At 40.6% G+C, this 25244-nt stretch overlaps 1 protein-coding gene across 1 annotated transcript; it reads right to left on the bottom strand.

Moving 5' to 3' along the window:
- Positions 1-945: 945 nt before the first annotated feature.
- ajm1 (apical junction component 1 homolog) lies at positions 946-24518 on the bottom strand. The gene is made up of 2 exons (XM_018701957.2): positions 24250-24518; positions 946-6233 (listed from the first exon to the last, which is right to left on the bottom strand). The coding sequence occupies exon 2, from the start codon at positions 6177-6179 to the stop codon at positions 2904-2906; it is 3276 nt and encodes a 1091-aa protein (XP_018557473.1). The 5' UTR covers positions 6180-6233; positions 24250-24518; the 3' UTR covers positions 946-2903.
- Positions 24519-25244: the final 726 nt, after the last annotated feature.

Genomic DNA, 25244 nt, shown 5'->3' with positions numbered 1-25244 from the left:
TGAGGTGGTCTATTGAATACAATGCCCTAATGTGCTGCACTTATCTGAGCCTCCACAATACTGTCACACTTCCAGCCCAGCTAGAGGAATGGGGCCTACTCTGTACCATCACTACTTTACACTCTTTTACTGTCTTGGCCTACATTTAGTGTGAACACACACAAACACATACACAGCTCTAACAAATGCCTGAGGAAGTTCAATTATCTATTGATTGATTGTGAAATCGAAGATGGTGCATGCAGGGATGTAGGTCTGATGGAGGTCAGTGCCCAGAATAGTGGAGTTAATCTTATCTTCAGAGTCTGAGGGTCCATCAAGTCCCACTGAGGAAAGAAAGAGAGAGAACAACAGACAAGGGGGGATAGTGGGGAGAGACCAGACCAAAGAGAGGAGAAGATTGGTATTATTCCTTGTTGACAGATTCCGATTTTTTGAGTCTATCTTAAAGCAATACTCACAAACTGAACCTAACGAAGTACACTGGTCTATTACATCATTGGTCATGAAGTAATGCCTTGCCCCTAGACTTTAACTAGTAAAGTCTTACATTAAGTTTGGCTGAAGTGTGTGTGTGTGTGTGTGTGTGTGTGTCCTTTTTACGTGAACTAAATTAATTTTATTCTATAACATATGACATGCATAGGTTTTACTCTTTATTGTGAAAATTAATAGTGATTTTTACACAAACAGAAAAGTATTACTACCACTGTTACTATTATGTAGTTTTACTATAACTCTTTTTCATCTAAAAACATGAATTATATGGAAATTGTTTTATCATTAAGCCAACAGTTTACACCAATTTATTACCATTTACAGTTTATTTCTTCCCTATGATACTGACCTGTTTATAACCCTACTTACTGTTTACACTGATTCCTTTGAAGAGAGGACTCAGCTGTCTGATATGCTTCACCTAAAGAACAGGCAGACAGCAGTACCCAGAGTTCCCATTCCATTTATTAGATATGGTTTATAAATAGACACACACACATATGTTTAAAGTATAAAAAATACAAGATTACAGGATTTTCTCAAGATTTTTGTGAAGTCTCTTCTTCATTGCCTTTGACACATTATTTTAATTTGAACAACTGACAAAAATGGAAAATTAATACTTTATTTCTTACACAGCAGAGTAGTTTTTATCTTCACAAGTCCATTCATCGAGCAAGTCACTATCATCAGTGTCATGTTAAATTAGATCAGAGCATAGAAAACAGAGTCACATGCAGCCAGCAACATTTCACTGAATCTGTACAGCACATCCTGTCAGCCAAACAACAGATTTTCAAATATATATGTGCTTCAAGTTTCATTTACTTTGTCTTGAAAACTCTAAGGAAAGCTGATTCACAAGGAGAAAAGTTTAAATGGGGAAGAATGATTAATGACTATGAGAGAACAGCTTATTCATTTGTCAAATGGGGTCAGTTTTAAATAGTTTGAATATTACCATTTCAAACACACAATGTTCTAGCTAGACTGTTCATTTTCTAAAACTCAACTGTAAGTTTCAAATCATTATCAGTATACTGGCAGGAAATTTGGGATTTAGGATGCTACAAAATATGATTTAGGATAAAACAAAATATGACATGTGCTTTATCTTAAAAATGAATGAGGCAACATGGCTAAGTTGCATTGATAAATGTTTCTAAAATATCTGCAACCAATGAGTAATGGTTCTGATTTGCTATAAAACCAAAGAGGACAATATAAATCACACGTTATAAACCTAATGCAGCACATATACACAACTAAGGTTGTCTTCAAGCATTTATGTACCATATAGCTACTGTGCCAAATCTGGCTCACCTTGTTCTAAGGACAATAACTCCTGCTGCTAATTCATAATTCATTTTTATTTTTGAATATAGCTAAAAATACAACTCATCACCTTCAGTGTTATAGGAAATTGCATGATTTTTTTGGTATTTTACCAAGTTTTGTTTTTGTAGTAGATAACTCTGACTATTCACAGTGTTTAAAACTGAACAGTACAGGCCAACACCTACTGTGTGGCTGGTAACTGGCACCATTTCAGTATCCATTGTAGAGGTTGCTTTCAAGCCCAGCACTTCTTCAGAAATACAAAATTGCTGAAATTAGCTTTTCTCCAAAGTAAGCAGTAGGCTCAGTACTCCTACCCAAGCAACTATAAGATGTTGTGCCTGTTTTTATAGATGTTTCAAGTAGCACAACTCTCTCATTTTCCTTATTTTCTTATGATGAGGATTTACATTGCCACCAAAAGTTTCAACATTTTTATCTCAATTTTGACAAAAACTTTCTTTACAGATGTGTATAATATAATATAATATAATATAATATAATATAATATAATATAATATAATATAATAACAGAAACAACTCCTTGGACGGGAATGTGGTACTAACTCATGAAGCAATTTTGCATAGAAAGTATTTACGTAGCTAAGAAAATAATGTTAATATTTTCTGAATGCTATACAATTAAACAATGTATATGAAAAATAGTCATGTTGTACACACTTACAGAAATTGAGTCATTTGAAGAGGTTAAGGTACAAAGAACAGTAGTTTGTTGATAATTTGAAAAAAATCTGAATGCCATCTTAGGTAATCCCTGCCAAAGGGAGTGTGTTGTAACAGTACATGACCAGGATACAGATAAATGAGTTGTGGTGAATGAAAAGTATGTAGTTTTAAAAAGACTAAAATAAATAATGTACTGTACTCATTCTGCACCTGACAAGAAATATTCTGATAAAGAATAATACTGACCAAGCAGACATGAATATATATCATTTTGATAACAAAATACTTATCTACAAATGTTTGTAATTGGATTGATATATAAATATGTGTAACAATATATATGTATTTCTATACATATATATTTACAACAAAAGGTGCACTTAAATAATGTCATCAAGGAGATGTGGGGTGCCTACCCAATCCAATGTCCTGGGCTCAGAGGCAGCCATAATCATGCACATAAACTGTTTACCAGTCCTCTTATCGATGGGATAAATAGTTGTGGGTGTGAACCTTCTATTATTTTCCACAAATTCACAGAGCTGCTGGTACACCTGTGGGTATTCGTGGCGTAGGAAAACCCCTCGAATCCTTAACTCTCGTTGTATATTGATAAAACATATTTCCCTGGCCTTTCTACCTTCCTCTCCCTCTTTGTCGATGTCTGCTGTCCCTGGGGGTGGAGTAAGGATCAGTGTTTCCATGTCACTCTCTTTCTTGTGAACCTTTCTCTCAGGGCTAAATGAAGCCAGAGCAACCTTTGCATATTTTCTGACCGTTGGAGCTTGGTTCCTTGGTGATGGCCCTTCAGGCAATTGCTCACCGACCGCAATCGACACATTCAAGATGAAACATTCATTTGGGTCATACTCTTTACCAGCTTCCTGTAGCTCCTTACAGTACTCCCCTAAGTTGTCCTTGAAGCTTTCGAGCTCTCGGAGGGACAGGTACGTAGGTGACATAAGCAGACTTTCCAGGCCATACTGCAGGAAATTACTGGATGATGCAGGGTTTGGAAAACCAAGGAAGAGAACTCCTCTACCTCGAGAAAGGTAGCCAACTTTGGCAATGCGGGAGAAGGCTTTGTGGACTTCCACAGTCTCCCGGCAGTGTTTGATGATGTGGCGACATGTGCTGCCAATTCTTCCATACAGACAGCTTTCTTTATGAATGTCCCAGTCCTCCCTGCGACAGTTTCGAGAGCAGTAGTAGGTGTAGCAACTGTGGCAGGATTTAAAATATAGGCAAGCATTGAACAGGGTCTCTGTCCTCCGACACTTGTTGTTAGAGCACATCATTGTATCATCCTCATCTGGGCTCTGATCTGGGGAACACTCATCTGCACTTTTCATTGCATCACTGGCCCCGTCCATATCTCGAAAAGCATCAGGATTCATTCTTATTGAGGTTGGCTGCTTGTCAAGAGGAGCTGGTTCCTCTGCACCTGCCTTTGAGCTCTTTCTGGACAGAGATACTGCCTCTTCCTCATCAATTAACTTCTTTAGCTGATCCAGAATGTCCTCACTTGCCCTTCTACTGGGTGGCTTGTAATCAGTCACAAGATCTGCGAGAAGCTCATCAAGTTGTTCTAGGCTTTGCTGTAGTGAGGCGTTGTCGTGTGTCTTCTCTTTGGTTGAGCTTTCAAAGTCATGCTGAGACAGTTCTGGACCCTCAGTGCTTCTGGAGTCAAGAATGTCCCAACTGGCAGAACGTCCCTCAGCCTTATTAAGGTTTCCTGGTCGAATGTCATTATCAGTGATTGTTATTTCAGGAGTGACAAACCAGAGTTTACTAGTAGAACTCTTTGACATCTCTGTTGGGCTTTTGTCAATTAGTGAGTTATCAGACATTGATAAGGCTGCATAACGTCTTGGTGAACTGGAGAGATTGACTACAACTGGCTGTGGTTTGTCACCTGTGGCTGCTGCAGGCTTCCTGGAGTCAAGAAGATCATCGTAGCTCTGACCCCGCTGTACAGGAAGAGGTTGTTCCCTCTCTACACGAGAGTTGAGAATATTGTCCCAGGATCTTGAGTAAGATTTGGAGTCTGTGCCAATTCTTTGAGGTTCTATACATGGGTTGGCATACCAGGGTGTTAACACAGGCTCTTGCCGGACTCTGGTTGGAGTGACTTGAGATACATAAGAGGCAGGATTGGTGGAATAACCAGATGCATCTGAGCCATACCAGTCATCTGTTTGTGCCTGAATAACTCGTGCATGTCTTCGGCCTTCAGTGTAATATGCCCTTGCAGGGATATGGTGCTCAGGTGGCATTGCATACATGTCACTGGAATAATAAAATCTTGGTGGTGCAGTCTGGATTTGATAAGACCTTGGATCATCCCCATAAAATATTCTAGTTGGAGGTGTCTGTATGATGTATGGCCCTGGTTCATTTGCTGTATAAGGTTTGGGATATCCTGTCTGCACAGAGTATGGATAGGACTCCATCTCAGGATAATAAGGTCTTGTAGCTACAGCATGCACCATTCGAGTCCTTGGATCTTGCACATATTGCACTTTTGGAGTATATGTTTGTCCTGGTGTGTAACGTTCATCATGAAAATAAGTACTTGGTTGAGGAGGAGCAGTAGTAACATATCTCCCTGGGTCATCTGCATAAAAGAACTTGGTTGGCACATTAGGACTGGAATGAGCTCTTCGTTCCCTTCCATAGTAATCACCTGATGAAGGCATTCTTTGCAAGGGAATTTCCATGGGTTGTAAATAACTATTTGGCATGCTGCGGGAATATTGATAAGTTTGCCTACTTTCTGTACCTAATGAGTCAGTGGGAGTTGGTGTTCTGGAGTAGGAGAAATGGCGTGGTACAGTCAGACTCCTACTCCCCCCACTGTGGTGCCTCTGCCAGGGTATGTCAACTTGAGGTGTAGTCTGTTTCCGTCCTGAATGATGTAATGCGGCATCGTCAGGTTTGATGTCCACCCGACACCTGACATGAGGACTAGTTACTGGTTTATCTAGCCCTCCATCCTCCATATCAGCAGCAAAGTGAGGTGAATATCTACTGCTGTCACTTATTTGAGGCTGCAACTTAATGGGGTGTACTTCATGCATATGAGCCCTAGTTGCTGCATAGGATGACTCCCTACGCGGTGATACTTCTGGTCTCCAGCGTGAGTCTCTTGGAGCCCTTTGGGATTCCCTCCCCTTCCTCCCTGAAGATGAGGACCCTTCAAAAGACACAGGGGTGAGACTGGTCTGGACCCGAGGGGCACTTTTTGACCTGGTCCTTCTTTTTTGTTCAGGGACAACCAATTCGCTGGCCATATCAGCAACCATTGGCTGAGGAGTTAACCTGTGGCTGAAAATGTCCGGAGCAGAAAAACGGTATCTCTGCTGGCGGCCCAAAGCATTCCAGGCAACATCAGGGTTGGCTGCATTCCTATCAGCCTTCCTATATGGGGACTCCATTGAGTATTTGTGTGATTTTGGGTACTCCAATGACTTATAGTCAAAGGTACGGCAGTGCCTCTTATTGATTTTGCTCTTACTGTCCTCCAGTGTGCTGTAATTTATAGAATCACATTGTTTGGAGGGTTGCAAGGACTTGTAGTGAGAAGAAATGGGAATCACTTTTATATCTCGATGCACAGTTGATACCAGTATGTCAGGCGGGTCTGTGCGTGTCATCTTAAAGGGGCTCCTCTAGTTTTCTCCATCAAGTTGCTTTAATGTTGATGTTGCCTAGAGAGATAACAAAGAATTTCAGTCAGTGACATTTGTGTAGACAAAAAATAAATATATGATTCCACTAATTATGCATGGAGAAGAAATACAATTCAGTATGGATAATTTGTTAGCAAGTTAGACTTTGACTAAAATAGCAGTAACATTAAACAAAAAGTAGAAAATGTACAATACATGTGTTACGTTCCCTGAGGAGTAAACTAGGGTTGGAAGGTAAACTAGGGGGGAAAAGAGAGCAAACAAGGATGGAATCAATGTAACCAAAAAAAGGAGTTTATTCACAAATGAAAGACGCTTCAATTTATTCAATTTCATTTCAATTTTATTTATATAGCGCCATATCACAACAACAGTCATCTCAAGGCACTTTTCATATAGAGCAGGTCTAGACTGTACTCTTTAAAATAGGTATTTACAGAGAGAGACCCAACAAATCCCACCATGAGCAGCAATAGGCGACAGTGGTAAGAAAAAACTTCCTTTTAAGAGGCAGAAACCTCGAGCAGAACCGGACTCAGGGTGGGCAGCCATCTGCCTCGACCGGTTGGGTTAAGAAGGAGAGGGGGGGGGTAGAGGGGAGAGGGGGTAGAGAATAGCGAAAGAAGAACATAGCATAACACAGGTTCCATATCAGATGTAAGATGAGGCCAGTAATACAGCAGTAGTAATGATAGTAGTGATAATTAAAGTATTAACTGCTAACATAGCAATACAACTAATAGCAGTGTAAGTAATTTCTAATTCTAGCAGCAGGTGTTGAGTGGAGTTGTAGGAGCAGCAGGAGACTTGTCATCACAGATCAGACTCTACAGCTCCAGAGGCAGAAATACCTGCAGAAAGAGACAGAAGAGGAGAGAGAGACGGGAGAGCACAATACTACAGGAAAGGGGAGATATTGAGTTAGTAACATGTAACATGGGATATGAATCCATATTGAGTGGAGAGAGAGGGAGAGAGAGAGAGAGAAAGGAGCTCAGTGCATCATGGGAAATCTCCCAGCAGTCTAGGCCTATAGCAGCATAACTAAGGGATGGTTCAAGCCTGAGCCAACCCTAACTATAAGCTTTATCAAAGAGGAAAGTTTTAAGCCGACTCTTAAAGGTACAGAGGGTGTCTGCCTCCCAGACCCAAACTGGGAGAAGGTTCCACAGTAGAGGAGCCTGATAACTGAAGGCTCTGCCTCCCATTCTACTCCTGGAAACTCTGGGAACCACCAGTAAACCAGCATTTTGGGAGCGCAGAGTCCTGGTGGGATTGTAGGGGACTATGAGATCTTTAAGGTAAGATGGAGCCTGACCATTAAGGGCTTTGTAAGTGAGGAGGAGGATTTTGAATTCGCTTGTGCTCAAACAGAAGAAAACAACCAAGGGACCAGGATAAACTACAATCAGCACACACTAGTGCAAAGCAGACACAGGTAAGTCAAAGTTAATCAATCCACACTCTCCTTTCACAGAAAGGAGTCTACTGGTAGCCACAGCTCCCACACACACACCCGACCGGCATTCAGAGGCCCACTGGCCACGACTGGTGTCTCTCTCTCCCTTCTACTGCTTCCGCTCCTGATTAGTGAATTCAGGTCAGGACGATCACCTGGGAAGAGAGAGGGAGAGAGAGAGCACAACACACACACACACACACACACACACACACAAGAAGACACACAACCCCTAACACTAGGGCCTTAACACATGTCAGTGATGTGATCTATTTTGTGAAAAACCAACAAGCCTACCCCAATATCTCACCTTGACTGGGCTACAATCAAGTACTACTTAAATATATCACTTATATTAGTTTGTCTAGGCAGAAATGGGGGCCCCATGCACATGTGATTCACTTAAAACTGATCACACACAAGTATTTACAGCTTCAGAGCTTCAAAAAAATCTTAGTACTCCTGGGGTTACTGAAGCTTGAAGGATTTTGAAAGAATAGAACAAACTATTCTGAGACCCATCTCATATTTTGACATATTTTCTCATTTGAAGTTTAAAATAAGTTCTTTGTAATGTGTTTTGACTTCATGCTGTCTTCAATGATGGCAACAGCATCAAAATTATACCCAAATATAAATATATGGTCTAAATCTGTATTAAAGTGTCCAGTACTGGTAATTCTAACTATAAACCCTAAAATAGCTGTATCATCTAGTTTAAAACTTGGAAGTTTCTGTATGTGCCAGTGTGCCTCAATACTGCAGTAATCAAGTCAGTTTGTGTAGCCTGATGCCAATGTACAGGCCTGCACCTTCACACTAAAATCAAATAGCACTAACTTGAAGGTATTCCACACACACACACACACACACACACACACACACACAACCCTTACTTCAGTTATCACAACTAAACGCCAGACTTTACCTTTACTCTAAACTGAAACAAAACATAATTCTAACCTCACTGTCCCAAATGGAGGACTGCCAAACTGTCCTTGGATTGATTCTCACAAAATACACAAACACACACCGCCTACACTAGTCTAGGGATCTCTGACTTATATTTGAGCACCTCATGGCTTTGTGAATTAAATCACACTGCCTCATTGAAGACAAGAAGATACTCAGAAATTCCCAAATGTGTTCTCGTTGTGTCAGTGTCACATCTAACATACTAAAAATCAACTCAGCATGCCTATCCCAGATAGGGCAAAATAAACAGAATGCCGTCTATTTTAATGTTAATAGTTGTAGTGGTCATTTTTTTTAGCTGCACAGGAATCACCAGTTTAGTGGGTACCCACTAACTGTGTGTAGAGTTATATGTAAATAATTTGGAGCAGAGCATCACTGTACATGTTCAGGTATTCAAGAATCAGTCAAATATTGACTGAGCTTGCTATTGCATCTGGGAGGGCTTACATAATCCTCTTCCAAAAGTGTATTCTTCTTATCAACACTAAAATGTAAAGCAGGCACCACAGAGAACACAGAAAAATATGCCATTCCCACACTTGAAGTGGTGTTCATAAAAGAAGACTGTATGGTGAGAATGTGTGCACATCACACAGACTTCAGAGCATGCATACAGATAGATATAACTGTCTGTATTGGATAATATGAAAAGATGCATATAAAATGTAAAGTGAGAGAGTAATTTTGTGTAAAATGATAGTAAAATATTTCTAATAGACTATTTCTACATCCATTTATGGCTATCTGTGACAACTAAGATTTGTAGACTAAAACTAGGCATATACACACAATTATAAACCTGATGACAAGAATGTATATGCATATTTCTGTCTGTGTGTTTTTCATATACATAGCTTTACTGAAGTTGAGCTGGTTATTGGCTCAAACTGGTAAGAATGGTGAATGACTGTCCAGTGTAATGGATGTCTCTTCTCCAATGGAAGTGTAGTGGTGTTACTTATGGTCAGTGAGCATAGTGAGCACTGGCTTTTATGGTGTGTTGTGGAGCTCAACTCTCAGTGCACTGCAACACTGCACCACTGGCACTGAATACCCTATAAAATGTCTGACTTCCCAGGCAGAACTAATTCATTCCCTCTTGGCTTACCCTCCCCCAACATCAACATTCAACATTACACACTGACTCAACCATATTATAATACACATTTCTTTTACATTTGCACATTTTATCATGAAGTCTTGGGTTTTGTTATTCTATATCATCACATTCAGCATTTTGATTGTGTGTGTGGTCTCCCACTCTGCAAACCTTGCTGACCAAAAGCAGGTAACCAGGGTGTAGTGGAATTTTTAAGAAGGGGATATCTGCTCAGCTCCAGAGCTATAAGTGCCAACCTTAACAGATTAGGTGAAGTGGTTGTAGAAACAGGGAAAAGTTACTCTGATATTTTTATTATGTAGCCACAGTTGACGGCCATACAGAACAGCCTGCTCAGGTAGGCTTATGACTACCACACAGCCACATCTATCACTCTCTACCTTGTCCTCTCTTGCTTCCTCACTCTCTTGGTCTCTGTCTCTATCTCTCTCTGATGTTTTATTTCTTTCACATTGAGCCATTGACCCAAATTGTGTAGTGGCCCAATGGGAAAAGTTCAAGTTCTCCACTCCTCAATGTCCACTCCTCCATTGTATCTGACTGTTGCTTTAAGGATGTGGAAAAAAATGGTGACTCTACTCTTTAAGTATAACAAGTGAATTAACATGTCAGGTGTTGGTCGGAGGGAGCAGATATCAAAAGCCAGAAACCTTCTCTGTTCCTGTCTCTAAAAAATCAATTGGAAATGGTTCAAACCCTGTTTTTATATGTCAGCTCTGTGATATACTGGTGATCCGTGATCTAACACTGCAGGTAGCCATTGTGGTGTTGTAATTGTGGATGAGAATGTCTTTACTCACAAAAGACACTTCAATTTAAATACAAAACAAGAATGGATGTACTGAAAGTACATCAAGTGCTTGAGAGAGATATGCACAGAAAAGCTGCAGAGATCACTAACATTGCATTTCTTAGTTTTACTGTTTGTTTTTGCAGGGAGTGTGTACAATTAAAAGTAATTGTACCATAGTACCTGGTAGCTAATTTGCATCTGCTGTCCCTGGGAAGGCAGAATGAAACATCCATCAGTGTGATATAAACATAATCAGTAAAATAAATGCAAGGCAATCACTCATAGTGACACATTTAGCTAAAGCTTTAGGCTGGTTTTACATTGTAAGAGACTCGAGGCACCAGTACACTAGTGGTCAAGACCTCAGAGAGTTTAACACCACAAAGCTTCCTGAGTTTCTAATGTCTGTGGGAATGGAATTCCACTTACTTACTACCTTAACCAAGTGTCACCCCTGATCATAACAGTGAGCTAACTTTAAATAAATGTAACCTCATCTTAGGGCAGTTGTTCACATGTTCTCTGTACAGCTGAGATGCATAAATGTCCAAACCAGTGATTGGTGGTACTTAGAATTGCAGAGCTGTACTCTCCCGGTTGACTGGTCAACTGGTTGGATGATATGCTCTCATCTGTGCTGTCATGCTGGCATATTTCAGTGTGTTTGGTCTAATTTTCATTTTATTTTTTGCTGCAAATACTAACTTTTTAATGTTTTTTTATACAAGGTATGATTATGTATGATAAACATTTTTCAATGTCTTTCTCAGGTTCTATAAAAACTGAGAGAAAAAGCCAGAAGAAAGAGACCACAATTGTGGAAAAATGGTTTCATTCTTCATCAAGACAACATGCCAGCTCACACTGCGCTCTCGGTAAAGCAGCTTCTGGCCCAAAAACAAATCGCAGTGCTTGGTCACCCTCCCTATTCACCTGATCTAGCACCATATGACACGTTTTGAGTCTGTGTCAGAAGTTAAGAAAAGAACAACAGAGGCTCTGAGACAACTGTCTGAAGAAGACCTATACTACACTGCTTTGATCAGTGGAAGACCCGAATGCAGCGGTGTGTTGATGCAGAAGGGGAGGATGTTGAAGGAAAAAGACAATGAAAAATGTTGATGTTCAGTAAAATTGTATTACAGCATTAGTGTCGTTTTTTTAATAGCCATACCTCGTAATTCGTTTAGGCTAATAAAGCTACCATGTGGAGTGTGCTCTGTGCGCTGTAACCAATTTGGTCAATCCATAAATAATGTTCAGATTTGTTTCCCCCCAAAGACCAATCAGTTGGTTTACTCTTAGTTTGTCACACCCAAAGTGGAAAACACTAAAGCCAATTGTTTGTTATAGTATAGTATACAGTATATAGTAGAAGTTTCAGAATTTTCAGTTTAGTCCTTAGAACAAGTAAAGTTATTATAGTAGGTGATTTTAACATCCATGTGGATGTCAACAATGACAGCCTTAGCTCTGCATTAATGCACCTCATTATTGAGTTCTATTGGCTTCTCTCAGTGTGTTTCACTGTTTTAATCACACCCTCTGTTATGGCAGTGTGTGTGTGTTTTTTGCTTCCCTGCAGCGCGACGGCTGTGCTGGTCACACCTGTTTCTCATCAGCTCATCACAGCCAGATATCTACCCTGGTTCTCCAGCTACAAGCCGCCAGATTGTCACAGTTCTCCAAATGCCTCGCCTGTACCAGGGCTGCCGTCCGCCCCTGCCTCCGGACTCTACTCGGTTGCTGGTCCCCCCACTCTCCCGGCTGGACTCCGCACTCTCCCCGGTACTTCGGCCCGGTACCCTGGCTAACCCGGACTTGTCCCCCCCCTCGTCACCCTGGCCTGGTTCTTATCCCCTCATCCAACTCTATAAATAAACCTTGGGATCTCTAGACTCCCTAACTCCATCTGTGCCCGTGTCCCGAGTCTACTTTTGGGGTTCAGCTTTGTTGCAGCCTGAGTATGACACCCTCGACCTTGTTTTGGCCTATGGTATTGATATTGAACATCTAATAGTCCTCCCACAGAATGAAGATCTGATAAAGATCAGGCCACTATTTAATTACTTTTGAATTCTGATTGCTGGGCTATGTATCAACAGGCAAAAATATCCTTACTAGAAATCTTTCTTATAGTACGGTGTAATACAATTTTATTGAACATAAACATTTTTCAATGTCTTTCTCCTTCAATATACTCCCCTTCTGCATCAACACACCACTGCATTTGGGTCTTCCACTGATCAAAGCAGTGCAGTATAGGTTTGAGAACAACATGTTCTGTGTCATTCTTTTCTTAACTTCTGACACAGACTCAAAATGTGTTCCTTTGAGCACAGATTTGATCTCAGGAAAAAGGAAAAAATAACATGGTGCTAGATCAGGTGAATAGGGAGGGCGATGAAGCACTGTGTTTTGTTTTTGGGCCAGAAACTGCAGAAACATTAAAAATGTTTATGTTCAATAAAATTGTATTACAGCAATAGCATTTTTTAATAGCCATACCTCATATTAGCTTTATTCCCTCTCAACTTGATCATCTTGTAAACTGCGTTGCGGGCTCTCTGCATACAACTCTAGACTGTTATTGCTATTGCCCCCCTAAAAAAGAAAGCAATAAAGCAAAAGAGGTTAGTTCTGTGGTTTAACTCTCTTGGTTAGCCTGGCAAGATAGTCTTAACATGTATAAGAAGGCCCTCTGTAATGCCAGAGCTGGCCTGGCCTCCAGCTCCACTGTAAAGAATCTTAGAGTTATCTTTGTATGTCCTTTAGCTCCCACATAAAACAAACTTCTAGGACAGCCTTCTTTCACCTGCGTAATATTGCCATATGAGACCATATTTCTCCTGTGTTAGCTTCTCTACATTTAATAGAATTTAAAATCCTCCTCCTCACTTACAAAGCCCTTAATGGACAGGTTCTATCTTACCTTAAAGATCTCATAGTCCCCTACAATCCCACCAGGACATTGCCCTCCCAGAATGCTGGTTTACTGGTGGTTCTCAGAGTTTCCAGGAGTAGAATGGGAGGCAGAGCCTTCAGTTATCAAGCTCCTCTACTGTGGAACCTTATCCCATACCCTACCTTATAGTTAGGGTTGGCTCAGGCTTGAACCATCCCTTAGTTATGCTGCTATAGGCCTAGACTGCCAGGGGATTTCCCATGATGCAATGAGCTTCTCTCTCTCTCTCTCTCTCTCTCTCTCTCTCTCTCTCTCTCTCTTTCTCAGTATGGATTCATATCCCATAAATACATGTTACTAACTTGGTACCCCCCCTTTCCTGTAGTTTGGTGCTCTTTCATCTTTGTCTCCTCTTCTGTCTCTTTCTGCAGGTATTTCTGCCTCTGGAGCTGTAGAGTGATGATGATGTGAAGCCTCCTGCTGCTCCTACAACTCCACTCAACACCTGCTGCTATATTTAGAATTAACAGTGCTGCTTCTTGCTTTACTGCTACTTTTGCAATTTCTACTTCAATTATCATTACTATTATTACCACTACTGTATTAATGATACCACTGTAGTGTATAATTTGTCAACAGGTATGCAAAGAGTGAAGTGTTCAAAGAAAATGTGATATATGTGTGTTAAAAGCCACCATGTGTGAGTTGATGTTAGTGTTCACTGCATGCTTACTGTGTGTGAAAAAAGACATATAATGGTGTAAAAATAAAAGGTAACTTAGTTTTAAAAAATGCAACCAGGACAGGCCAGAACATAATGGTGTAAAGCAGAGAGAGAAAAGGCCAAAAGGACAGGGCCTGCCCTGCCATGACCCTGTAAGCTGGAGTGCAGCCAGAAGAAAAGCCCAGGTGCTTTCCAGAAGACAGTGGCCTTGATGATAAGATAATAGTGTATTTTAATGAGGAGCCCCAAGATAGACATCTAAACCACGAACCAATGTTTTAATGGTGTAAATTTGACAGACCAGTAAAATGACCTGAGAGGCGTGGAAAGTCACAGCCAAAACTGCCTAAAAAGAGGGACAAAGCCAGTACAGTTTGGAGCTATTCAGGTGTATCATGTATGCACTTTGAACGGTTCTCGGGTTTCTTTGTCGACAAATGAACTCTGCTGCTGGATACTGCTGCCTCCTGATAATTTTTGAACACCTGAATCTGGCTGAAGATTTCTGATGGTTTGGGACCTCAAACCCAATCCACGTCACCACCTCACACTTTTACATGGAATCTGCATTACGCTATGCTCTCCTGTCCCTATTCTCTACCGATACGACTAAAAAAGTGCTATAAAAGTACAAGTCCATTTACCATGTGTCTTTTATTCAATCATCAATACTGATTCACCATGCAGAAGACTACTGGATAGTTTCAATGTGGCTTCACAGAGTGGCAGCACAATCTACTGTATTGTGTAGTCTTATTATGCATGAGATGAGAACGCCAAACTGCATGGCCAAGCACAGCATAGATTAATAAGCACACAAAGAATCTCATTCTTCTGGTTTGCCCTCTCTGTGTTTGTACTAACTGGACCATTGGAGCCATGCAAAGAAAGTACTCAAAGTTCACATATTTCACCATATAAAAGCTTGTGGTTAAATGGTGCTGATGCACTCCTTTGGTTGTTTTTAAAACATAATGGATCAGAAGGTAAACCTTAATGATTGAGGTACTATTTTATGATTAGCTTTGATTTGAATTCCATGGAAGCCTTGCCTTTTGTTGGATAAGAATATCTTTGCATTGAAGTGTATTAAGTAGGGCTGGGACTTAAGCTTGTTAATTTCGATTAATTAATTACAGGAAAAGATACTTGTTGAAAAAATCAGTGCACCTAAGAAAGTACTGCATGGATGTATTATGAGCCAACTAGCTCTTATAATACATGATGGTGTCATACCGATGCACCAGATGCGTCGAGTGACGTCAGACAACAAAGGCCCATGTGGAAAGTGGCAAAGCAAGTAGCAGGCTAATGACAAACGTGACAGATGAAACAGATGAGACTGCGTTGCTTGGCCCGGTGAATGGAAAGTTTCAGTTTGAAAAACTGTCGGATGGAAGCGTAGATAAGAGCAAGTAAAGTTACATAATTTGTGTGCAAATTATGCAACAAAGAATTTGACGAAGCAATTCAAGTGTCTGGTATCACCTCAATGCTAAACATGTAGCAGCAAGCAGGGACGTCAGAGCTAATGTTAACGTTAGTCCTAGTATGAGCAAGCAGTGTTGTTTACCACTCTTCTGGAATGTACTTGAAAGTACTGTGTTTTATTCAAAAAACATTTTTCTGAATTGAAAAATGTTGCTTTTTGTGTCAAATATTGCTATGCAATTAAAATGCGATTAATTCAAAGCCCTTAGTTAATTAGATACATTTTTAATAGAGTCCCACCACTAGTATTACGATGTACTGCTTGCAGACAGATGTACCAAGACAATCCAATGCTTGCTGTAAGGTGCACCATGGAACACTTGCAGGAAAGAACACAAAACTGTATGCAAAAGAACACGAAACAACATGATCAGAGATGGGAGAAAGAAAATAGATGTCCATATCTTACAATATGTTGGCAAAAATTAGGTTACATGTCATTCTCCCACTATCATGCCCATACAGCTTGAAAGTAACTATACACTTGGATGCTGTGTCTAAAAGAAAGGCAGTGATGCATGCTCTATTATAATTCATTCAGTGAGCTTTATTTTTCTGTGCTCTGTGACCCATAGCAGAAGCTGTTAGTAGAAGATCAAATAATTAAGCCTTTCATGCCAGAGAGGCTTGTTATGCTTGCAATGTGGCCTAAGAGAGGCGATGGTATTTTAAAAATTTAGTTGCCAGAGCATACCGTTTCTTGTCACATTACCAAAAATACTATCCATCAATCATCTGTATCGCCTATCCTTAAGGGTTGTTGGGGGGCTGAAGCCAATCCCAGCTGACATTGGGTGAGAGGCAGGGTACACCGTGGACAGGTCACCAGTCTATCATAGGGCTGACATATATAAATACCCAGACACACTCACATTCACGCTTATGAGCAATTTAGAGTCACCAGTTAACCTGCATGTCTTTGGACTGTGGGAGGAAGCTGGAGAGAACCAAGAGAGAACCCAGAAATCAGGGAGAACATGTAAACTCCACACAGAAAAGCCCCAGGAACCTTCTTGCTGTGAGGTAACGCCCATCAAAACTGGGCATGAAAAAAATCAAATAAAAAACAGTACAACAAAAATACAGCACAAAGGTAAAGTGTTATTTATCAACAACTAATATTCATTTTTTAATTGTTTCTTAGTGATAGTTTAGGAATAACAAAAGAGAGGCTGCAGCTTTAGTGGTAGTAGTTGTGAAGGAGATGCACTGCTGCCTGTGAGCAGCTCAATGAGACTGGAGTCAGAATCTATGCTCATTTAACGGTTTTCATAGAGAACACAAACTTGTTCTTCATTCATAGATTCCACCCCCTTTGCTGCTCATTGCAGGGGTGAAAACATTTCATGTTTATTTTCAGTAATTCAGTAATTTTTCTGATATGAACTAACTGTAACTGGTTATATTAGACTATAATGTTCTCTTTTCTGTTTTGCACATAGTTCATTGTGTTTCCCACAAGTAATTTAGATGGTAAAACATTCCTAACGGGCCATGGGCTCATGTAACTGTAATGTAATGTAGTGTATTGTGAGAAACATGAGAAAACCCTGCCTGAATAAACTCATTCCACTGTATAGAGGTAGACTGCATTAAAGCTGTATTTACACATTACTTTAATACACAGTTAGAAAAAGACAGCTGTGTATGGACAAAGGGAGGATAACTGCATTAAATGGAATGGAGTGGAATTACAAATGTTCCATGTGTGCTACAACAGTGTAGGAGGTGTATGTGAGTGTTAGTGGTGTGGGAGCAGGGGGTTCTCCCATTGCGACCCCCCCCCCCCCGTTAAAAAATAATCATGCTCTGCAGTTGTTGGTCTCACTCAACACTCAGTGTAAACCTGCCAGACATGACAGACTATATTCATTATATTATATATATTCTTTATATATTGTTTTTTTTTTAATTAATATTTTAGCCTTCAGCTCCCTGGTGCTCCTCAAACTACTTGTCTTGAACAATATTCTAGTGCTAAAATGTCAAATGATAAAAACACACTGTTTTCCAAATGGCAGGTCCTAACCCCAGGTTATTATATGGATGCATGGTATAGTAATGTAATTTCCAGTGTGATCTCATGAATGGCGCTGGTAGTGTATGTGAAATTAGTATTTCTTTTGTGCTACATTTCTCCAAAATAACTTGAGTATGTTCTCTTTAGAATTTCTAGGCATTGGAATTTTGGTAAGATGACACATAGACCTTTGAAAAGCCCTCCATGCTATGTATTAATCTTATCTCTGATAAACCAGCATTCTCTGATCATTATTGGGATCTGCTCTTCAGGACAACCCTGCAGGACCAAAGACTCAAGCCTCTAGAGATCTTAATCCCTTTCCCTTGTTCTTTGATTTGTGTCAGGTGTTGACATTTAGATAGTCCACCTGGTCTATCTTCCTGTGCCTGCAGTGGTGTGTGTACTGCATATCCCATGGTTCTGGGGGGGTGTTAGCTCTGCTAAGTGTGTTGTTTATGTATACATCTGGACCTGGCCTGTTTACAACTTTGAGACTGTAATTTTGCAGTGTGAGTAGCATGCTCTGGAGCTGCTTGGGTTCTGCTGTAATCTCACCCCTGCTGTATGGGTAATAGTGAAAACCTCTGGCAATCAAAAACTGCATAGCTCTGTTCAGCCTGGGACAGAGCGTGAGAGATATAAGCTGCTGGCAGACCTTCCTGGGGCAAGTAACTCTACAGTCCTTTTTGCCTTGCATCGCTCTGCATAGTAACTGGCCTTGCTGCATTTTAGTGTTTGTGACTACAATCACTAGCTGCTTGATTTCCCCTTGGTGACCTCTTGCATATTTCAGAAAGTCATGGGTTTGGAGAGATAATTAACTCCTTTTGCAATGTGTCCATGAAATCTGATCTCTTTGGTTCTAAACTGCAGATTTTAGAGGCTCAATCTCAGTTTGTTTTCTACAGACACCACAAAAAGCAGCTTAATCCATTGCCCCATGGTGTCTAGAATGTGGTGAGGAGGCTGCTGTCTAGTTTTCACTGCAAAAATGCATTATGAGCATTTACAAAAGTAAAGATGTGTGCTTTATTTTTTAGAGTACATCATCAATTGTGGACAGTATGTAATGGGGTCTCTTTAGAGCATAATAAATTCTTGGCTTCTCTGTCTGCCTGACTATGACTATATTGCTGGTACCATTAGTAGATTATGCACTCACCGGCCACTTCATTGGGTACACCAGTTCAACTGCTCATAAATGCAAATGGGTTAGCCAGTCATATGGCAGCAACTCAGTGCATTTAGGCATTGACAAGACAACCTGCTGAAGTTCAAAACAAGCATCAGAATGCGGAAGAAAGGTGATTTAAATGGCTTTGAATGAGGTGGTTATGGTTGTTGATGCCAGATGTATCTCAGAAACTACTGATTTACTGGGATTTTCCCGCACAAGCATCTCTAGTGTTTACAGAGAATGGTCCAAAAAAGAAAGAATATCCTGATAGGAAGGCAACAGTAACTAAAATAACTACTCATTATAACCAAGGTCTGCAGAAGATCATCTCTGACCACACTTCAATCTTTGAAGCAGATGGTCTACAGTAGCAGAAGACCACACCGGGTGCCACTCCTGTCAGCTAAGAACAGGAAACTGAGGCTACAGTTCACACAGGCTCACCAAAAACTGGACAATATACGATTGGAAAAACAATGCTTGGTCTGATGAGTCTTGATTTTTGCAGCAACATTCAGAGGTCAGAATTTGGTGTAAAGCATAGCATGGATCCTTCCTGCCTTTTATCAACGGTTCAGGCTGTCAGTAGTGATGGTGTAATAATGTGGGGGATATTTTCTTGACACACTTTGGGCCCCTTAGTATCAACTAAGCATCATTTAAACACCACAGCCTACATGAGTGTTGTTGCTGACCAGGAACATCCCTTCATGTCTCAAATCATCTCAAACTGGTTTCTTCAACATGACAATGAGTTCACTGTACTCAAATGGCCTCCACAGTCACCAGATCTCAGTCCAATAAAGCACCTTTAGGATGTGGTGTAATGGGAGACACCACCTGCTCCAACCTTTCATGCTCTATGGTGTCTGCTGCATGTAACTGTTGTGTGCTGTGGCTCTTCCACATACACACTTTAGCAAAGTGGCTGAGTATCCCACACAGATGGTTAAGTCTCATGCCCATGCCTGAGCATGTAATCATATACCAATCAGCCACTGACAGGTGAAGTGAATAACATTGATCATATCATTACAATACAATGTTCTGTGGGGAAACCTTGGGTCCTTCATTCATCTGGATGATACTTACATACTTACATGACACATACCACCCACCTAAACATTGTTGTAGACCAAGCATACCCCCACCCTGTACAGATCACCAGTCTATTGCAAGACTGACACATAGATACAAACAACCATTCACACCTATTTAGAGTCACCAGTTAACCTGCATGTCTTTGGACTGTGGGAGGAAGCTGGAGAACCTGGAGAGATCTTCCAAAATTAAGATTAGCTAAAATGTACGGCCAACCTAAGGGCTCTTATTAGTTTGGCTGATATCATGCCTCATTGTTGCATATTTCCAAACAAAATAACAGTTGCCCATTTTGCACAAGTAGTAATCTTGCAGTGCTTATATCATTGTCCAAATGGCAAAATCAAGATTTAATGAGCAGCAAAACCAACCACAGACTTCAAAACGTCCCCTGAGTAAACTGTGTGAGATATTTTAAGTAATATCTAAGACACCATGGTTTAATACTGTCATTTGTGTTGTTCATGACAATGAAAAAGTAGAAAGTAGCTCCAGTAATAGATCTCTCACAGAGAGATCTATGAGCAGGATTTAGGTTTCTAGAAAGAGATGTTGCTGAAATCTTTGAATGCCATCATTTAATGCTGTGAATAGCACAAATGAAATTCCATTCATTTCCACTGTATTACAGTGGAGGCAAAATATCAATGAGCTGGGCACACACCTGTCTAGAGTGCGATTCATCATTCATTAGAGTGGGGACTGGAGGCCTCTCTGTGCACAGCCACCTAGCTAGTGTGTATTGATAGTCTGCATTTGAGGCGTTTAGAAGACTAAATAAGTCTCTGCATGCACACTGATGATGTCGCGTCACCCATTACCACAAGTAAATCCTTAACCTGTGGGAAACACAGAAATATATTTTAATGTTAACTGCAAACTCAGTGATCGTCTGTCATCCATGGCAGGTTGAACTCTGGTAAATGCTGGATATTGTCTCATATATAATTTCTGTTACATCTAAAATTTCTCACTGCCACATGACCAGGTGAAGGTACTAATATATGACATACTGTTCTGTATATCCATGCTCCATCTCTTTGCATTTGTTCTTAATTCCACTGTAGTAGTCTCTAGTATCACGTGTCTGAGCCTCTTGACTGAATTATGCCATTAAATCTGAGTTGGCTAGCTGTTTCTTCAGCTCTATAAATGCCATTCCCTGCTTCATTTCCCACATCCATTTGCAGGATTGTCTCAAGAGTCTCTTCAATGCCTCTGATGTAGTAGTCACATTGGGAATAAATCTGCCACTAGCCCCAAGACACTTCATACTTCAGCAGAATTTCTTGTATGGCCTATGTTCTATACTACATCAGTCTTGAATTTGCTCAAGTACTATTTGTGTATTTTACACATACATTATGTGTATTTCAAGTACACATAATGCAGCCCCTAAACACAAGTTCAGTATTGACACTTCTTGCTATTGTCACTGTCACCTGTCTTTGTCTCTTAAGTTGTCTGTAGGTGTGAATATGAGTCTGGTTGTTTTGTCTCTATATGTTGGCCCTGTGATAGACTGGTGATCCGGACAGGGTATACCCACCTCGCCCAATGTCAGCTGGGATAGGCCCCAGTCCTCCCGCCACCCTTAATGGATAAGCAGTATAGATAATGTATGGATGGACGGATAACACCACAGACCTGTGTGTCTCACTGGGGCAGTTGAAGTGTGTGCCAAGGCATGTACTGAATGTCTCTGACTATTCAACATATGTATGAAGCAAGTTCACTCTGTGTGTTGTGTTCTTCCAACCTCTTCATTGCAACTGAATTTTGATATTGTATATTCTGTAAAGCAAGGCTTATTGAATTGTTCTACAATATCAGCACAGCATGAACTGTGGTTATGGTTAATATTAGATATGAATGTTGGAGGGAGTATACACCTGTTCACCTCCCCAATATCAACTTTGAATAATGAACTCAGCAAAGGAAGCAGTATTCCTGTTAAGGTAACTCTTTAATCAGACAGTTTATATTGGACAGTGTTCTGTCATCTATCTGTGCAAGTAAACTTTTAAGGTCAGGCAACAACAATAAGATGCAAAGACAAACTGATGGATTGTGACAGGACATGAGCCCTGATTCCACCAAATAAGTCAGATGTGCTACAAGCTCATCTACCACCCCATCCTCCATCTATACTATTACTCTGCAGATGTGGAGGTGTGGAGGAAGGAGGATACATAAAAGGCAGACTGTTTCCTGCATCAGCACTGAACATTAACCCTAACACTATAGGAAAATGAAACGCAGGAGTAAAGGTCCTAAAATAACACACAAAAAGCTAAAAATGTGTAAAAATGACACACCAAAAGTGTTGAAGGTGGCATGCTTTTCACACCGGATATTTCTCTACAAAAAGGTGGTTCTGTTTATAAGTGGAAGAAGCCAAATCCAGCACACAGGGTTTAACTTCAGTGGTGTTAATACAGCCATTATCCTTAGCTTCTGAAATACACTGATTACTCTGTGTTCCCTGAAAACATCCCAAATCTGATCACAGGCAAGAAAACACTCAGAACCAGGATGCTAATGTGTGTGCACAAATACTCATATAAAAATAATTATTTCTATAGTGCCTTTCAAAAGCAGAGTTACTCCCTGCTTCACAAAATACTCTACCATACACTGTGAAAAAATAGATTATACATGTACTGAGTGTCAACTCACTGGTAGCTTTATTCTGTTGATGCACCAATGAATTACGGGTAGTTGTTTTTTTTGGACCATTGTGTTATTATGTGTCCTATTAGTCCAGCTTTTGAAGTCTCAACAACTCTTGGATGAACTGCTGCAAAATTTAGTTCAAACATTCCTGTTCCCCTCAGGCTCTGGTGACCCCATGACTTCACAATCAGCGTCAACATTTCTTTCTTTGTCCATTATTTTATGTTTATGAACAAATACTTGCAAAACTAATGACAGTCACATCAGCCTCAGCTGTGGCTTATGTTTGCTAGTTAGCAAATGTTAGCATGCTAACACACCAAACAAAAATGGTGAACACGGTAAACAAAAGAGTTCAAACCCTGGTTAACTGGTGACTCTAAATTGTCTGTAGGTGTGAATGTGAGTGTGAATACTTGTTTATCTCTACATGTAAGCCCTGTGTCAGCCAGTGTCAGCTGGGATTGGATTAGTCTTTTTAAAACAAATTTAAGAAAGTTAAATGAATTACCTGAACTCATTAACAGATCTGTTGGTGTTGGGTTTGGCCTTGGCTGCAGTTTCCTCCATTGCTGTCTGTCCTCAGAGACCACCTGGACTCTGTGGGCTCATACACAGCTCCTCTCTGCTATTAAACCTGTCACTACTGAATGAATAATACAAATATAGCATTGGAATTCTTAGCTGACAAACTGGTGAGTAAAAAATTCATCAGTGACTAGTCTGACAATTAACGGGACAAAATATAGACTAAATTCATTGTAATAAAATGACCAAGCATGGGCTTCAGCTTCTGTGTGAACATTTGCTGCTTCAGCTCTAAACACTAGGACTGTTCCCTGATGAACATTTGTCAGTGTGTTGCTGAATCATCAGTCAGCTGGATAAATCATCTGAAATGATCTATCTATCTATCTATCTATCTATCTATCTATCTATCTGCACACATCCTATAGCCTCCGTACAGCTCTGCAACATCTGGCTCGACTGTTCTGCCTCTGTTTTCATGACAAAATCAGAACAACCTATGCAACGTCTGAACACTGCAATAGTTCAGTGCTGAATACCTGAAGACCTGAGGACTAGAGGACCTGCTTCCCTCCAAACAAAATGAACTTGAGTCGCAGAGCAGGGCGAACGTCGCATTGACGCGCTGAGCTAGCAAACACTGCATAGTCTGTCCTAACTGCTGCTGCTGCCGCTGCAGGATGAGCCGCTGCCTGGAGCCACAATCCTGATGAGGATGATGTCAGTACTCCAGGATGGGAACACTTTAGTCCAGCATCAGCCAGCGAGGAATGACTTCACTAGACAGTGAAGAGGACAGGCAACCCGCTGCAGCTCTGCGTGCTTTAACACAGGGTCAGAAACACAACGACGCGCTTTGCCAAAGACAACGACTGAACACAGTAATCAGATCCGAAAATCTGCACGATTCCTGATCAGTCTGTGCGGCCATCGCAGTGATGTCAGATCAATTAGAAATGAAGAGGACAGAAAGGGTTACGGAGGTAAAATGCATCGTCAGATCGGTGTGTCCCTGCATAGCAACAACACGATGCAGCATATTAAAGCTCCATGTCTTACCGGATCAGTCCGGACCTCCAACCTGTGCTTATCCATTTTTGTCAGGGATGCGATACGAGGCAGATAGTGGTTTCCCAATGACGACATCGGACGTGCAGAGGGTAAAACTCCCGTCTATCCGTCTTATTGGTCAGAGTCCACGGGTTTTTTCTGCCCTCCTTCCTGTCGTTACATCGTTGGAGCAATTCGAGGATGGCGCAACCCCGCTGCACCATCCACATCTATGTGGCTGCAACACCACCCCCACCCCCTCCTCTCTCTCCCTCCCTCCCTCTCTCTGCTTCCATTTAAACGTCAGCCAAGGAGGCTGTGATTGCCTCGTCTTCCATCTGTCTGTCTGTGACGGACATATTTCCAACAAGGAAATCTGTTGTGCACATTCATGCTCCCATCAGGAGACTGAACATTAGATTCCAATAATAACTTGTCAGGTTTAGGACCAGGTTAGGGTCAGGTTAAACATTATTAGGTTTACAGTTTGCCTTAATTCCCCTCAGAATCTTCTGAACACTCAACGCCAACCGAGGAGGACTCAGTTTCAACAAAAACTGAACACTATGACCTTCATGAAGGAGGATTTACTGCAGGACTATTGGATTAGGCTGCACAAGTTCAGATAGTTGTACCTAATAAATTGCCATCTCATTGTATATATATAATCCCTCCTCACTAATTCTCAAATATTTGAACTCCTGTGATTATTGGTTTTCATAGTCTTCTGTGATTATCTTTGGGTTTTGAATAGTTGGTTGGATAATTTAGAGACACAATGATTATTTGATTAATTGAGAAAATAATAAACAAATAAATAGATGATCAAAACAATAATATAAATATTAAATATAAATATATTAATAATAAAAATGGTAATCTTTGTTTTGTATAAAATGTAAAATGTCACTTTACAAAGGGATTATGAATAGTAACATGGCTATAACAGTTAATTAAACTAACTAGTTACAAATGCTTTATAAATATCATAAACCATTACAACA

Source organism: Lates calcarifer, linkage group LG9, assembly GCF_001640805.2.
Source record: "Lates calcarifer isolate ASB-BC8 linkage group LG9, TLL_Latcal_v3, whole genome shotgun sequence".
NCBI lineage: Eukaryota > Metazoa > Chordata > Actinopteri > Centropomidae > Lates > Lates calcarifer.
Note: the sequence above shows the minus strand (reverse complement) of the source record. Positions and strands in the feature narration are given on the sequence as shown.

What these genes read in the sequence shown, in the direction of transcription:
- ajm1 (XM_018701957.2), bottom strand. Translation starts at nt 6,179, where the DNA reads ATGACACGCACAGACCCGCCTGACATACTGGTATCAACTGTGCATCGA.